Source organism: Mchenga conophoros, linkage group LG16, assembly GCF_057382185.1.
Source record: "Mchenga conophoros isolate Kocher_MC1m ecotype Shallow Benthic linkage group LG16, M_conophoros_male_GT1.1, whole genome shotgun sequence".
Taxonomy (NCBI): domain Eukaryota; kingdom Metazoa; phylum Chordata; class Actinopteri; order Cichliformes; family Cichlidae; genus Mchenga; species Mchenga conophoros.
The window spans coordinates 22,227,589-22,244,162 of record NC_140541.1 but is presented as its reverse complement, the minus strand read 5'-3'; the positions used below and the strand labels follow the sequence as shown (position 1 = coordinate 22,244,162).

At 43.2% G+C, this 16,574-nt stretch overlaps 1 protein-coding gene across 4 annotated transcripts in view; it reads right to left on the bottom strand.

The window, feature by feature from the left end:
* LOC146556756 (FERM, ARHGEF and pleckstrin domain-containing protein 1) overlaps window positions 1-16,574 on the bottom strand; it is a 57,949-nt gene that overhangs the window by 14,626 nt on the left and 26,749 nt on the right. For all 4 annotated transcript variants that reach the window (XR_014889082.1, XM_085250674.1, XM_085250676.1 and 1 more), the window contains exons 3-13: window positions 8,362-8,466; window positions 8,222-8,264; window positions 7,967-8,045; window positions 7,097-7,194; window positions 5,889-6,003; window positions 4,199-4,346; window positions 4,005-4,100; window positions 3,762-3,925; window positions 3,568-3,636; window positions 3,386-3,479; window positions 2,595-2,802 (exon numbers count right to left, since the gene is read on the bottom strand). Coding sequence is in view for 3 of the 4 variants with exons in the window: in XM_085250674.1 (XP_085106800.1) it covers window positions 2,595-2,802; window positions 3,386-3,479; window positions 3,568-3,636; window positions 3,762-3,925; window positions 4,005-4,100; window positions 4,199-4,346; window positions 5,889-6,003; window positions 7,097-7,194; window positions 7,967-8,045; window positions 8,222-8,264; window positions 8,362-8,466 (1,219 nt within the window). In the remaining variant the exon portion in view is untranslated. The remainder of the gene's footprint in view (window positions 1-2,594; window positions 2,803-3,385; window positions 3,480-3,567; window positions 3,637-3,761; window positions 3,926-4,004; window positions 4,101-4,198; window positions 4,347-5,888; window positions 6,004-7,096; window positions 7,195-7,966; window positions 8,046-8,221; window positions 8,265-8,361; window positions 8,467-16,574) is intronic.

The following is a 16,574-nucleotide window of genomic DNA, read 5'->3' as shown; positions in this document are numbered from 1 at the left end:
TTGTTTTTTTCCTCAACCACACATTATGAGTTACAGAAAAGATAGACATGCATTCAAAGTTAGAAAAAGAAAAACTTACAAGATCAAACAGTTTCATGCTGACAGACAGGGACAGAGAAAAATAAAGAAATGAAACAGAGAAACAAAAAATGTAAAATAAAGCTCAACCGCTTGTTAAACAGAATACACAAAGACAAGCATGAAGACAGGGGTGCAAAAGAAAGTTAAGAAAAGAGACTGGAAATAAAAGTTAGGAAGACTGCAGCTCGGTGATGCCAAATTACTGCCAGAGATACTTGAACGCAAATCAAGAGCAGACTGGGATTGTCAACACTGGGCATGAAAAGCCACAAACTGTTGTGGAGTGACCACAGTGTAACACTGCAACACACACGTGCTTTTAACTCTATCAGATGAAGCCACTGCCGGTCCCGCGAAGCTACTACTCACGCAAATCTTGTGATCTCGTAACTGCCAAAACATCTGTGAACAAGAAAGCGCAACTCCCCCCACAGGGCAAGGGCTAAACTAAAACTCTGATACTTTGTGATGTTTTTATGACAACATGCTGATGTCAGATTGTTTTTTTTCAAGGTCAACTTTAACCTTGCGTGCTAAAACTGCTTAGGTACTCATGTCCCCCAAGTGAAGTTTGAAAACGATCCATAAAATTGTGGGTAATATATAACTTTTACTAATTTTCACATTGGATGTGACCTTAACTTTGACCCGATTTTCACCAACATGAAATCAACTCCAGCTGTTATTGATATCTAGCATCACACAAAATTTTGAAAATTAGATCTTGATAGCTGTGGACGCTAGACTGATTGCAAACAGATACACAGACAAGCAAACAAACAGAGCCGATTACACACTCCCTCCCTTTGGCGGGACATTTAAACATGACAGCTAAATCATAAAGTTTGCTTCAAGTTAATGAGTGGAGGTACTGAATATGGATCAGCATCACTTCAGACCAGAACTTCTCACAACAATCAAATAGTAGGTGCTGCATTAAGAGTAAAAAAAGAAAGGTAAATGTACAGAAGTTAACAGTTACTACTACCTCAATGACACATCAACAGACCCCAGAAAATATTAGTACCAAGCACAAAATGTCTTATGCAGAAACCTTTAAAAAAAATGTAACTAATTTCAAATAGTTAGATGTGTCTATGGACAGCTATGGAGCAAAGTGTGGATTTTCCGTAGGGAGTTTTAAGGCATCGTCTGACTTATGAATAAAATCTACAACATTTTTAATCAGCCTCACGTTTCAAACTGTCTGAAAGCCTCTGTACTCTCTGTAGTTTTTAATTAGTAGCCATTGAGTGTAAAATCCTTAAAAGGCACGTGTCTATGTCCAAACGGACATGTTAATATAATTAAAGAACAGCGAGGCTGAACATTAAAGCCGCTCCATGAAATGGGCAAGAAAAGCCTGAACGCATACATTCGGCTACGTTTAAAAAGTGCTTCTACTCAGCAGTGCTGTGCTGTGACCACTATGGACTCGGGAGTGTGTGGATGTGAAAAAGCCTCCTGCTTACGTTCTGACCCAGACCCCTCTAGCTCTCAGTCGCAGATGGTTTAAAACTTTTAGCGCACTTAACAGCTGAAAATGTGTCCGATATCCTCATCGCTGAAGGCATGGGAAGCATCCTCATCTGCCTCCTCATCCAGCTGGAGGCTGCCAAAGGAAAACGTGTTTCTTGGTATGGGGGAACTAGAATTAGCCTCCGCTGGGCTACCAAACATCACGGGGCTGCTGCAGTTGCCCCTGTTATTTTCTAACTCCGACTCGCTGGACTCTGAGCCGCTTGTGTTCGGGCCATCGTTCATTTGAACTGCTCCGTACTGTGTGACACCGGTTGATCTTAATCGTTTCTGCCCCAGACTGGTCCGCGACCTGCCTGGCGCAGTTAGCCCATTGGCCACCATGCGGCGCTCAAGAGCAGCCATGCGTTCAGCCCGAGAGAGGACAGTACGCGATTCTTGCTTTGCAGAGGACGTTCCTTGGACTGCGTCTGCGTCAAAATGGACTTTGTGGAATTTCTGTGAGCGAGGAGATCGGCCCATGACGGGAGAGCATCTGCCGTCATTAAAGTTAAGTGGAGTGGGACTGTAGCCGTTCTGGTCTATGCGACTGAGGGAAGGTGCGTGATGGAGAATGTCAATCACAGGACTGGCAGTGACACCTCTTGAACCCGTCACAGTGGAAACTGTTATAGGGCTGTTGCTCTGCCTCTCTTGGACACCTATGTCTCCTATAATGCTATGAACAGGACTTCGGTCAACCGTTTGGCATGACTGCTTGGGAGAATGTTCTAGCTCATGACTCATGATGAGCGATGCTCTAGAAGAAGAAGAAGACTCCCTATACATCCTACCCAGAAAGTGCTCCTGTTGAGCCTGCAGAGCCCCATTTATCCCTCCAGAGCCAGATCCCCGGGGGAGCATACCCTGTTCTCTATAGCTGTGGTCTGACCTGCTAGCCTGGTCCCTGCCCAAGTAATACTGAGCATCTACATCACTGCAGTCAATGTAGGGAATGGAAAAGCTGCCGCCTTTAGCAGCCCTAGATGCTGGACCTGTATTCAGATGTTCGGGGTGGGTCTGTCGTGTTGGGCTCCTCGTCTCCTCTGTCCTGGATACAGACCCCGTTCTCTCTTCGTGGCCATTTCTCTGATGCGAGGGGCTCATCCTCGCCCGCGAAGCTGCCGGGACTTCTGCACTCACCAGGACCGACTCCTTCCAGTGACGCCGAGGAGAATCAATTCTGTCCCCAGGAGCACCACTCTGCCAGTACGAGACAGGAACACAGGGTTAAAGAATTTAAAGACCACAATTTATTCATTGTATTCATTACTCTTACTGAAGGCCAGGATTTTAAAGTTTTTAAATAAATTCTACCTGACTTGAAAATACCCTGCAGTACCCCCATGGCTCTGTTTTGTTGGGCAGGCTGGCATCTTCTATGCACACACACATGTGCAGGGATACCACAGCACAGTATTGGGCTACCATGTGTCACCAGAACAGCCCTAGTGCTCCTTATTAATGATTCCCACTCCACAAAGTCTCTTGAACTGTGTTGGAGGGATCAAACACTATTCTTCTAAAAAGATGTTCTCTAATTTGGTGCTATGATGACAGCGTTAGCTGTATAAAACAGGAGTTTATTCATACCAGAAAAATGATCTTGGAGCATAACAGAGTCTTAAGATCCATGCCTCCGGATGAGTAGGCTGTATTTTGCTGTATTTTTACATTATATGCATTTTAAAAAGAGAAAACAATGTGAAAAGCGACACTATGGACTGTATTTGCTCAGACAACAAAAAATGCTGTATGCAACAAATTGCCCACTTAAAAGACTCACATCTGTTGGCACTTCACGGTGGCTTGGAGAAGGCAATGGTGACAGGCGACTGTTGTGTTGGACCCGACTGCTGTACTGAACACGACTGTGTTTCCTGGCAGACAGGATATTAAAGGTCAGCGTTATAAACTCTGAGCACCCTCGCCTGTACCAAATATGTCAAACGTATCTGCAGCCTTTACCTTTCAAACGGGATCTTTTTAAATTCAGACTCTTTCACATATTCAATCACCTGCTTCTGCGTGCGACCGCTGCAGAGATAAATACAAGACAGTTAATGATGAGCTATTCCGCAAGAGCCTTAGTAGACTGTTAAGTGATGCTGTGTTCTTGCAGCCATGATAGACAGAGTTTAGCTCTTTGATGCAAATGCTACCTGAATCTAAAGGAGGAGCCTCGTGAGAAGAGTACCGGCTTGGGCTTGGGCTTAGGTTCCTCAAATAGGCGGAAGAAGGCGTGATATTCAACACAGATCTTCCAGAAGACTTTACAGCAGTCCCTGCTTGGCATTAAAAACTCCAGAGTGTCCTGATATGAACTCTGGGGGACACATCAAGACATTTAAACACAACATCAGTCAGTGAGCTGAAGGGTTTCAATATCTTGTGATGTCACTTACATTTAGATCCGGCCTCAGCTTAATGAGGAAGCGTTTTCTCTTGAAGCTCAGTTTTCGAACTTTAGACCAGTTGAAGGCGTTAATCTTTGTGTGTCCCTGAAGTGATGAAAAACAGAATTCACTACTTTGCACTACTAAACACATAAAAAGCGTTTGATACCAGTTGGGCTGACCTGCACTGATTTTAGACTAACCTGGAAGACCAGGACACCCGTGTGTGCCACAGTCAGGCTTAACTTTGTTCCCTCGCGATCCTTGGCAGGATGGAGCCGAATCCCGTACATCTCCAGCCTGCGAGCAACTTCTAACAAATGGCAGTCTGATTCTGCTGGTGTCTGACCACTGTGGTATAAAACAAAACAAATGAAACTATATTTCATGTAGTGTTTAACAGAAACAAATCTCAGGGAAAGACCATAGGCATCAATAAAGCGAACATACTAACGAGCACTGTCGCAAACCTCCACTGTCAAAAAACAAAGACACCTTCTTAGTGTTGGGTTGTCTATACTTTCGAAAACTGGAAGCACTGGAAGCATACTGTGGTGGTTTGAGCAAATCAAAGATGTGGAGCTACCTGCTGTGGGGACCGCTCGCGAATGAGGGACCAGCTGAAAGTAGCTTTTATTTAACCCACATCTGTTAAACTCTTTAATATCTTTTAAACCTTGGTGTTATTATTGCAACAAAATATTCTGTGTTATACGCTCATAAAAATCTTTTACACACAGGAACACGAGCTTTAAATTTCAATCTATTCATTGTTCACTTTAGAAAGTATTTTCTAGATGGTTTTGGAAATAATTATTAGAGCAGGGAGGGTAAATTCAGACAAAAATGAATCGTATTCCCCTGTTGGATATCTGGCTTATTAAAGTGAAAGACAAAGACAGAGTTCAATCCAGGTTTCTCAAGTTTATCTGAGTTTCTGGAGAAGTGGTGGGAGGGGCTGCAAATGCCAACTAACCTTCCTATTTCTTATCAGTGGATAAGCCTTCCTGTTTCCTGTGTGTGGTAATTAATAAGAGATTTAATTCTACATGGCACATAGCCAGAAGTACTGCAGTCATCAACTAAGAAGGACTCTTGGTGGGAAAAAAAGAGCAAGTTAAAGGGAGCAGTCAGCTCTAACGGAGCTGCTTTCATGTTGCCGCAGCCACCCACTGCGTGCCCATCTCTGGCAAGACACCCTGTAATGCTGAGGTGAGACAAGTGTTAGCAAAGCATTGGCACATATTCAAACCCACGCACGGTTGGGGGAATTTTGTGAAATGTGCTTTAAGGACATTTGGAAAGTTTCCAGTAACATACCACTCCCAAAACGAGTGGCAGTTATAATAGAAAAGCCTAAAAAGAAGCGCCAAGTTCAATCGCCAGCTTCACTTCTTGCGACCTCCTGCACGAGACGCCTCAGAGCGCTCTCTGACAAACTGCGTTTTTAACCTACTGAACCGGCCGACAGCAGCAGCGTGAGTCATGCAGCAGGTTGAAGGAGGATTTCAGATCTCTGTTAGGAGGAAAGTAGTCTTTATAGACAGAGCAGAAGATGAACTCACATCCACTTCTGGCCAGAAGCTGTAAAACAACTTACAAAGACTGCCTTTTCTAAGCCCGTGTATAATAAAAATACACAGCTCTCTGAGAAAGGAGCCTTTCATTCAATGGCTGTTTTCCTGAATGTGCCACCTCTATAATAAAAGTTCCCAGTGGGACACGCACGCGGTCTGAAACAACATTTCCTGTTGACGGGTTGAGAGAGTAATTTGAGCGCAGCCATGCCTTCAGTGACCTTATGAAGAGAGTTAAACAGAAACTACGACTGGAACCAAACAACTGCCTTATTTTAAAACCACTGTGCAGCCTTGAATCAAGATCTCTACTCACATATTCTTTGAGTGAAACTCCATGATTTTGTCAATGAGGGGCATTTGATCTGGGATGTAGTTGTTGTTGAGGAGGTGTGACCGGCACTGGCTCTCCTCAAAGTCTCCAATCTCAGCTTAAGGGAGACATGAAAGAAAGGGGGGTGAAAAAGCTCATGTTATACAAAATAAGAATAAAATAAATAAGAATTGATAATAATGAGAATAATAGCAAAGAGAGTCAATGTAGGGTGCTTGTAAAAGCGCTTCAGAACGTGGCTTTTCTGGAGGAATTAAAGGTTTTTCCTCTTTTAGTGTTTTATTGATACAAAAAAACTTTGATCACTATCGTGTGACAGACTGCAGCAGTGAAAATGCTCAGATTTCCTGGCATTGGCACCATCTAACTAAAAAATACCCACCGTAATACACAGATAATCAATTTGCAGTGGTGTTAAGTGTGCACTGTTACATTCACGGTTAAAAGAAAGCATTTAATCTTTAGATGAAATGTTTTCTGTATCAGGATATAATAAAAATAATCCGTGTCTTAGCTGCTCTTAAAATTAGGTAAACAAATCCTCTGATGAACAACAACACATGACATCTTACACCCTATAATTATTCATTTAACAAAAGAAATTCATCAAAAATGAAAAAGCAGTGTGTGAAAAACCCTCACTGCTTCTGCAGGAAATATGAGGCTAAGTAGCCGCTGGGTGCTGATAATCAAATGCACTTGATTAACTGATCATCAGCGAGTGCGAGCACCTCTATAAAAGCACTACTTTAGGCAGCTTGCTGGTCTGGAGCCATTGTTTATTCACACAATGCCAAGAATGAAAGACATCAGTGATTTTAGTGAAGCGATTGTTGCTGATGGTGATGATTTGGGAACTCCTCAAAGTATTCTAGAGACAAATGTGAGGCTAAATCACCGTTTACCTAGTTTTTCAGACACTGCTTCTACATTTTGTTGGTTTTTTTTCGTCAAATAAATAACTACTTGCTGTAATTTGTCATGTGTATTTGTTTGTCTGAGGTTGTATTTGCCTGATTTTAACAGCTGGTGAGGACTAGATTATTTTTTACTTACTTTTCATGTAAAATCTTAGAACTGATACTGTACTTTGCGGTGTACTTTTGTTTTTTTACCATGACTGCCTTTCATCTATGTGTGTGTTTTGTTCCCGTGAGCTTAATGACAAAAACAGCTCCGGCGTTCCTTACATTGTATAATGTAGGAGACCATCAGAGCGGCGCTGGTGTCGTTGCAAGTCAGACGTCCACAGAAAAGGTCCTGTTTGATCTGGAGGGCAAACAGGTACCTGGGCCAAACACAAACAGCATTCGCATTATACAAAAGGAGGAGCTGGAGTTTGGTGTTTTCTACCACCTGAATTCTGGATCAGATTGAAGTCTACTGCTAAACTCAAACATGGCAGCCAAGAGGATTATTGCAAATTCTAACTAAATGAAAGCATCTTTTGCCTTTCTTTGAACCACAGTCAGCTGGAACAAGTGTACAGTTTACATTCAGAAATCTATAAGAAGTAAAGTTAGTTTTCGGGACATTTCCTGAACACATTGCACCTCCTGGCTGTAGTCCAGCACAGAAACAAATATAGTCCTGATAAGAGGCATAATAATTTCTTTGGTTTTTTGAGAACATCTAACGTCAGCGCCAACTAGTCAAGCAGTTTACATCCACCTCCGTCCTTCAGCTGCCGAGTTTGCCAAAAAATGTTTTCAATGTCTTTTGCATTTTCAAATCAATGAATAATTATGACAAATAACCAGGATTTAAAGTCCAGAACAAGAAAGGAGAAACCGGAAAACCATTAGCTCCGCACTAATCTCCCAGGAGGTAAATCAGAAACGTGGCAGCCCTGATATGTGAACAGCATAGCGTGGCGGGGAATAAATCTTGTGGGAACCGCAGCACGTTTCATGTTTCCACAATTGTTTTCAGTCACAGTGGAAATAAGTGACACTGATTTACACTGACACACTGTATACAAGTGCATGTTTCATTGCCAAGCGGAAGATAAGCACGCTGTTGGGACGAAGATAAGTTATATCACACAGAGAGGAGCTCACCTCGTTAGCTCCTCCAGTAGCTGGGCGTGGTCCGGGGGGAAAAACTTCACAGAAAACCTCAGGATTGTGTGTTTCGGCCCTGCGTAAACACAACAAAGAGATCTGCTATTGGACTGCATCAAATACACAAAACAGCAGCCCTTTGAAGCGAGATATGCTTCTCGCTCGCTTACAGGTTTTCTCCAGACAAACAAAGAAACGTTCACTGAGAGAGATTTCTTCAAAGAATAGGGTTCAGTATTTTAAAGCACTTACGCCTGAGCTGCTTGATAATGGGTTTGATATGGTCCAACCAAACCTGTGAAAGAGAGAAGACGGTCAACACGGAGCTGATTTTAGGGAAAGCTACGTTAGGTATGCTTGACAGAGGTTCCTCTGTGCTCTCATTTACTCACCATCATCTTTTGTTGGTTCTGAAACTCCAAGCCAAAGTAGTCACCCTCAATGAGATTCATGTGGGAGCACACGAGGTCAAACAGCACCTTGCCTGAGGCTTTTTGCTGTGAACAAAAGGAAAAGACAAAGAGCTATAGTTAATATAACACTGCAACAGTAACTATTCCTGTTTTAAAGTCAGCTTTTGTCCTCAGCATTGAAGTCAAAGGAGACTCTGGTATTTTATATGGTTACATACATAAAGCCAGCCAAACTTCTGGGCCGAATGACACAAAAGAGCACTCAGGCGCAAAAGAGCCCGGCTTTGTTGACCTGTCAAACCCCATGCGAGTGAATGCTACCCAAGTAGATAATCATTTTTTTGACCAAATTCCTCTGCCAGCCTTCGTCCTTCTATTCTTGCTTTCACGGGCTCGGTTGGTCACAAAACCCCTTCCTCCCTGCTGGAGCCAGAGGGGGAGGCAGATCCCGTCTTTGATCTGTGTTTTCAGTGTCACTGCTGTCACTGATGACGGCCTGGCGGCCTTTGAGGTTGATACAGTATCAGGACGGGATAAAGACCCTCCCCGACCACCTCCGTCCTCGCTCGCACCGCGCGCAAACACTTTGAAGAAAGAGCGAGCAGCCCACGTGCTGCCTGGCGATGTGACAACACACAGGCCTCAGAAATCCACCACATCTTTGGAGAGAGAAACTTTCCCATGTAAGGTCAAGTAAAAGTCAGGGATTTCCACTGAAACACTTCTGTTGCAGGCACCCTGAGAAGACAGAGCTCTGTCAGGCGCACACACAGCAGGAGAATTTCTGCCTGGCTGCTTCCTCGTGACTGCTTTGCACCAGAGCGGAGCGTGTCCCAGCTATAGCATGTGAGTGTTTGTAGTAGCAGTTCCCTTTGGTTTGGATAATGATCCAGGGATGTCTCCGAGTGGGTTTCAAGGAAGCAGTTCCTCCTGTGCTTTTACATAAAAGGAAGAGTGAGTCGCAGAGACGCGTCACATGAATTCCCCTTCATGCAGCTGAACTGTATTAAAGGGTCTCGCCCACCTTTAAATGTGTCTGGTTTCACAGGCAAACAATGATACAGTCTGCGCTCCTGTTGCTCAAAGAATAAAAACACAAGCTTAGCCAGCTTAGTGAAAGGGTTTACACTTTCACAAAAAAATCCAAAGTCTTTCCCAAACAAGCGCCCACTCACAACATCAGCCACCCCCCCGCGTCTGTCCTTCCTACACAGCACTACTGTCTCTCGTCAGGCAGCGCAGAGGGTGTCCTCTGTCACCATATGGAAGCCAGTTGTTTCCATATGGTGACAAGCAGGCTAGAGGGAAAGAGCTTAAGCCCTTCTCACACGTAAATATTCCACCCTAACTGAGGCAAATGAACTCCTGAATGACTTCTATGTCTCATGTTTTCTGAACAAATGTGCCCCAGGAAAACGTACGGCGGACAAACCGCTGCAGATGCAGTGTTGAGGCTCAAGAGTGTTTCTGTCTCACGTATCCAGCCCTATAAATCTGCTGTCGGGGCAGAAATGACCGCGAGCCAAGCAGAGATGGGTAAGGCCGAGGCTGATTAAAGCTTGACAGTGCTTGATTAAATGCAGCTGTTGCAGACTGGAGTTACGGCACTGCCATTTGACACCGCTGCAGCCGGCACAATAATAAGGCCACTGTTAATGATGCACAAGACCCAAAGATGACAGCTGTACTGGCGCAGGCACTTGGAGGACACTTAGTAACACAGTACTCACTTTAGAGTCTCTAAAAGCCTAATTGCAGCTACGTAATAATGAAACCTGGCATAAAAGCAACTTGTCTTACAAAACCGAACCCTCTTAGTTGCCATTTTATTAGGTACACCTATCTATTACTAATATACCGCAATACAATAGACATTTAATCAATCCTAGCAGGATATAACCCGGAGGGGATATACAGTACTGGATTGGAGTAGTTTTAGTTAAATTTACCCAATAAAGTCTGAACCAACTGTTTACGAAGAAAGACGCTCATCTTTGGACAGTACAGGTGTTACTAGATTACTACAACTGACTCCATTTTTTTCATTGGGGAACCTGTAGGCAGGGATTTTCTCTTATTCAGCCACAAAGGCAATAAGACCATGAGATCAATATAGACTATATGGACTATATACTGAGCCACACCTCTTTGTCATTCTATTCAAGTGTTTCATTCAATCCCATTGTTGCTGATGAATGAAATCAAGCACGTATTCATGCTGTCTGTCTTTACAAACATTTCTGAGGAATTGGCTGTTATAGCACAGCTGCAACAAGTCTTTAGTGAAATTTCTTCCCTTCCAGACAATCCACAGTGAGCTGTATAGTAAGTGGTAATATTGCAAAGTCAAAGCATTCACGAACCACAGCAATTCAGCCATGAAGTGACACAATAGGTAGTCACCAGTGCTCTGCTGACTCAATAACTGCAGATTTTCAAAGTCCTCTGACTTTAACATCAGCACTGGGAGCTTCATTGTATGGGTTGCCATGGCAGCAGCATCTCCTTGCAAGGCCAGTGTTGGCTTGAGTGATGTAAAGCATGCCACCGCTGGACTGTGGAGGAATGGAAACGTGCTGCAGTGATAAATCTCATCTCGTTTCTCTATCTGGCAGTCTGGACACCAGACTGAGTTTAGTCTGGGTTTAGTGAATAGCAGGAAACACTGCCTGCCTGAGTGCACGGTGCCAGCTGTAAAGGTTGGTGGAGGAAGGATAATGTTATGGGGTTGCTTTCTAGTTCCAGTGAAGGGAAATGTTAATGTTTTAGCTCACTGTGACATTTTTTTATAGTTCTATCCTTTCAGCTTTTGCAGAGGCTTTTCTGTTCCAGTGGGACTGAGCCCCACTGCACAAAGCTCAGTCCAAAGAATGGATGGATGATTTTGGTATGGAACAACTTAACTGTACCACACAGAGCCCTAACCTCAACCCCACCGTACCTTTGAGATAAACTAGAAAGAAGATTGCCAGCCAGGCCCTCTCATCCAACATCAACGTCTGACCTTAGAAATGCTATTAAACGGGCACAAATTGCCGCAGACAAGCTTCAAAAGCTAGTAGAAAGTCTTCCCAAAAAGAGGGGAAGCTGTGTTAGCTGTAAGGGGGGAACAATTTCCATAATAATGCACATGGATTTACAATTCCAATTCCCAAAAAGTTGGGATGATGTGTAAAATGCAAAAAAACAACAACCCAGAATTCAGTGATTTGCAAATCCCCAAATTTACAATAGAACATGGAAAACATCAAATGTATTAACTGGGAAAATTACTGAGACCAAATCATTTCTGATCTATTCACAGCAGAGATTCTCACCTTTCTGTACAGGAAAAGTTCAAGTATCACAAATAAAATAAATGAAAGCTCTGTTCAAGTGTGCCATTAAACCACGGCAGTGTGACAGTGAGCCAGCTTGCAACTGAAGTGGGAATGAAATCCAATTGTTCATTATTTCTGAATGGGTGCCTGCATGTTGGTAATGAGTGCCATAGCTGCCACATATTGTCAAGCACATATATGTGGGTAAATCCTAAACGTGTTGATACATGCTAACACTTTCAGAAGCTACATTAAATTTGCTGTTTTTTTAGCATTTCCAGAGCTTACATTTGCTCTGCACTAGTCGGTACTACAATGGGTCTTGAAGAAAACACAGATATTAATGTTCTGTGGGAATAATTTCTTCACAACTCTTTGGTTTTCTTTCCAATATTGTTGGGTCTGTAGCCGACAATATCAAGTGCCCTGAGGCAACTGTTGTTATGAATTTGTGTTTTATGAATAAAACTTCGAACTGAATTGAAATATTGACTTGTAGCAATGGCCTAGTGTGAACGTCTGGATTAAGAAACATCTGATTTAAAGGGACAGTTAACTTAACCATTCAGGTTGTTTTGGAGTGAGTTGCCCATATTTGAAGATATCAGCTTTAGAAAATATTATCCCCTGTTGAAAATAATGGGACCCGATAGCACTTCCCTTGAGGTGCTCCAAGCTCCAAAAACATTAATGTGAAAAAGTCAGCAGCAATATCTCCTTCTAGAAATCATGACCTGGTTACTCAAAAATCTGCAAACCCTGTTGTGAGCACTTTAATGTAGGAACTCTGTTTGTGTGCATTTTTTTGGCATCTGAAGCAGCACAAGGCAAGTGCGATCATGTTCCATTAGATTCAAGGAAAGGCACTGATTTCCACAGTTGATATCTCAAAAACTGGGCAACGCACACCAAAACAATGTAGACGGGTCATTAGCACTACAGGCCACAGACAAAAATACTTGAATTTAATCTCAGAGTGACCTGTTCATTTAATTTAATTTAGGTCACTGAAGCTGTAAAGACACAAGATAATTTACTGTGTCAATTCACTGAACCATTAATTACAGCAAAGCTGTCTGTTTTTATATCCTCTGTTCATCCAGATGGCAAACAGTACATTTAACTCTTTAAAACATAAACAATGAAATAATTGCCCGAAATTTATATATAAATATATTTGATGATTACTGATGATTTAGAAGTCTCAAAAAAATCACACAAGCTATATCAAATTAAATACACTAGGTGTTAAGGGGTTAAAAATCTAGGCATCAAAGTAGTCTCTAAGAAGACTGCACAAGCACCAATAAAGTCAAAAGGCCAACGCTAAAGTGTACAACAATCAGACAAAAAAGAAGCTGTGACTTCTTCCCTCTGACAGTGCAGCTGACTCAAACCTCTACATACATGTCGTGCAGCCTCCGCTTTCAGCTGAAAGGTTACAGTCTTAGGAAACATCATCATCAGGACCTGACATTTCTTTCATCATCTGGAATGCCAAGAAAATGTCACCAATCTTCCTTTTCATGGCCTCTATCTATAAAAAAATAAGGTTTACAGTTTACATAGGAGCCGTCAATTGCAGCATGAGGCAACGCTTTCTGAATCAGCAATCTCAGACCAGACAAGACGCGCCGGGAGACTCTGTCTGGGTTCATCAGGCTTAAACATAGACTCATAGGAGGCTACAACTGTTTACATGTGTGTGAGTGCGAGTACGGCTACGCCGCTGCATTGCCCTCTGCATGCTCCGACTGACAAAATGCAGCTAAATAAAGATGACAGCAATGTCTGCCTGGGTTTCCACTTCAGGGTAGACCAAACACTCCCCCCCAGCACCCTTTGTTAGTAAGCTCCTGTCAGCAAAAAGAGATAAAGGTCAGGTGTAAAGCAGCTCTGTGTTCCCTCTACTATTCCCCTGCAGGAGATATTCGTATGGCCCACTTCACCCACAAAAAGCTAGGCCAGGCGATGCTGGACAAACCTGAGGTTGTGTGGGGTAATGGGGGTGGGTGCCATAGATGGCAAACAGACTGCGAGTGCCTCGAGGCTCCAGATGGACAGAAAAAACAAAGGGAATCGTGTCTGGTTGAATATACTGCTTGGTGCATGGGAGGAGTTGATGCTGGCATTAAAGCAAAGGGGTTAGACATGACTGAAGAGGGACGTAAGAGTTTATTCTTTGTCTTTTCCTGTGTCGTGGACCCTGCTGGTAAACTTGTGCCTGCTGGTTCAGTTAAACCTCGACAGAATGTAGAGTAAGACTCTGCCAGCAGGAGGTTTTCAGCCGTGACATTCAGCAACGTCACAGGAAGTCGACTGAGGTCACGGATGAAAGAGATGTGTGTCATTCAAAGAAAGGAATAAGCAAGTGGTAAAAGGTCAATTCTCAGATTCAAAATATCTGCAGCGCTTATCAGATAAGGTCCCAGACAGGCTTAGCACTATTATAAAAGTGGTTATTTATTTATTTTCAAGTGATATCAAACCGACGTTTGATTGACTTAGTGCCGGAGACTGAAAGTGAGCTTTGCCAGGCAAAACCTTTGCGTCATACTTGTCACTGTGGTAGAAGTGGAAAACCCCAGGAACGAGTCTTAAGTGAACCACGTCTCTTTTGATAAAGCTGCTGTAGGAAGGGCTGAGATTACAAAGTGTTTACAGTAGCAGGCACATGCATCCTAGCCGGAATCCCTCTTGAAACCGCTAACTAACCATCCCATACTCCCATGGGTTCTGTCTCATTAAAGCCAACTATTCAAAGTACTGTCCTGCACATGTGGGCGTCTTTGCATCTGTGCTGTGGTGCCCAAGGAGGGGGAATGAAGGCAGGACAGAGAAGTCAGGAGCAGCTAAAGCTCATTCAGATTCAGGTCATGCTCCGCAGAGGTTCTCAGGGTGAAGGAGGGAGACGAACCCGCTGATAATCCCGTCAAATTACTGGCGTGCTCCCGGAGCTCATACAGATATGTGATGAGGCATATATTGAACCGTTTTAATGGACGTGAAACACTTATCATGACATCTAAAAGTATTATTGTGCTTTTAGGAAATAATCAGCAGGTAAATGATTTAACTATCAAGCCCCCCCACCCCACCCCCCCACCCCCACCCCCCGAGCCACTCTGTCACACGAGAGAGGAGAGGACAACCATGAAAATAACGCCTGGATCCTGTCAGAGGTAGAAAACACCTCCTCCTGCTTCTCTCTTGGAACCCCCCACCCCCGGACTCATTACGTTGCCCGCCTAGCCTCCCAGGAGTCAGGGCTGCAAGAACCATATTGATTTTGCATAAAGTACAATTAAGTGTCCTGTTGTGGCCATTGTGCTGCTGAATATCTGTGGATCTGAGCAAAGACCTCCCACTGTCAGTCGCTGCACCACAAATTAGCACAGTTGCAGGTTTGCATCGTTAGTGGAGACGGTAAACAAGCAGCAGCAGAGTTCAACCAAACATGCCAGTGTGCTTCGCAAAGATAAAGCTACGGGACTACGTTAAACCCACACTGAGCCAACACAACGTGAAGTCCTATCAGGCCTTAACCCAACACTGAGCATAATTAAAATATGCAAGAGGGCAAGAGCGGGTTTTAAGGCAGCTGGAATTACCAAAAAGATTGGCCCCTTTTTTTCTTCTTCATCTGTCCAAATCGCTTTCAGAGTGCCTCAAATTCTGAACCCATGCTGGGTATTCTCCACCACCGCCTCTCTTCAGAGCTGGGGATTACTGTCACTCAGAGGGAGGATGCGTCACTTCACATTTAGGCAGAAACTCCCCATTTAGCTAAGCTCGATAAAGGCAGCCTGAAGAACAGAATTCGTTTTGTGTCACCGCATTACCATAAGAAATACAAAAAAAGGAAAAAAAAGAATGAGCCCAAAATACATTTTCCGCCAAATAAAGAAAATAAAATACAGAAATTCAGTCTCCATCCAGCGTTATGAGGTCAAGCTATTTTTTTTTTCCAGATTATCAGATGTCATCTCACCAGATTCTAAAGACCTGCATGCATAAGATATGCGAAAAAACAGCCATTACCTGCTGATTTAAAAGCAAATTGTGTAACTACAGCTGTAAATACAGTTTTCCTGCAAAGGTAATTATCACCACCTGCAGAATTAAGAGACCGTGTGTTCTCTCGCATAGCTGTGAGTACTGTGGAGCTCTGTACGTGTGTGCAGGCAATCAATAGGTTAATTAGGAGCTTAATTAACTGTAACTGTGAGAGATAACTCCCACAAAGTCAGGCCAATAGGGAGAAAGCGAAAAAGGCAATCCTTTCATATATATATATATATATATATATATATATATATATATAATCTCAATACAAAAACATGTCAAAGAGGTAATTCTTAATGGTTTAGCACCAGCCATGCCTTGTCTGACCTTTACGTCTGATGGTCTTATTACAGAATACACCAGAGAGCTGAGCAAAAGACATTATCGAGTGAACTATTAGGTTTATGGTAACACCAGCTACAGCGGTATATGGGGCTGAAGTTAAATGTGATTACCTGTGATGCTTTGGAGACCGAGCGATGTAATAATGGTCTAAATTAATCTGTAACAGATAAAATATCAGCACACGAGGCACGAAACCAAGAAAAAAAAATCCCCCATTAAACCCTCATCAGTGCTCTGCATAACAAACTGGAAAAACTACAAGTCACAATCTGTCACAGTCTGCCAGGAACAAACATAACTAAATCAGGGCTACAGTCCAATTTCATGCACCTAGTCCGAGTAAACTCGGCCACTACGTGCCAGGATCATTTATATCCCCACAGCGTGTGACGCTTCCCCTCGGCTCAGACTTTTCAAAGCACATCTGCAGTTGAGCATGTTGGATGTTTGTCTCTAAACACA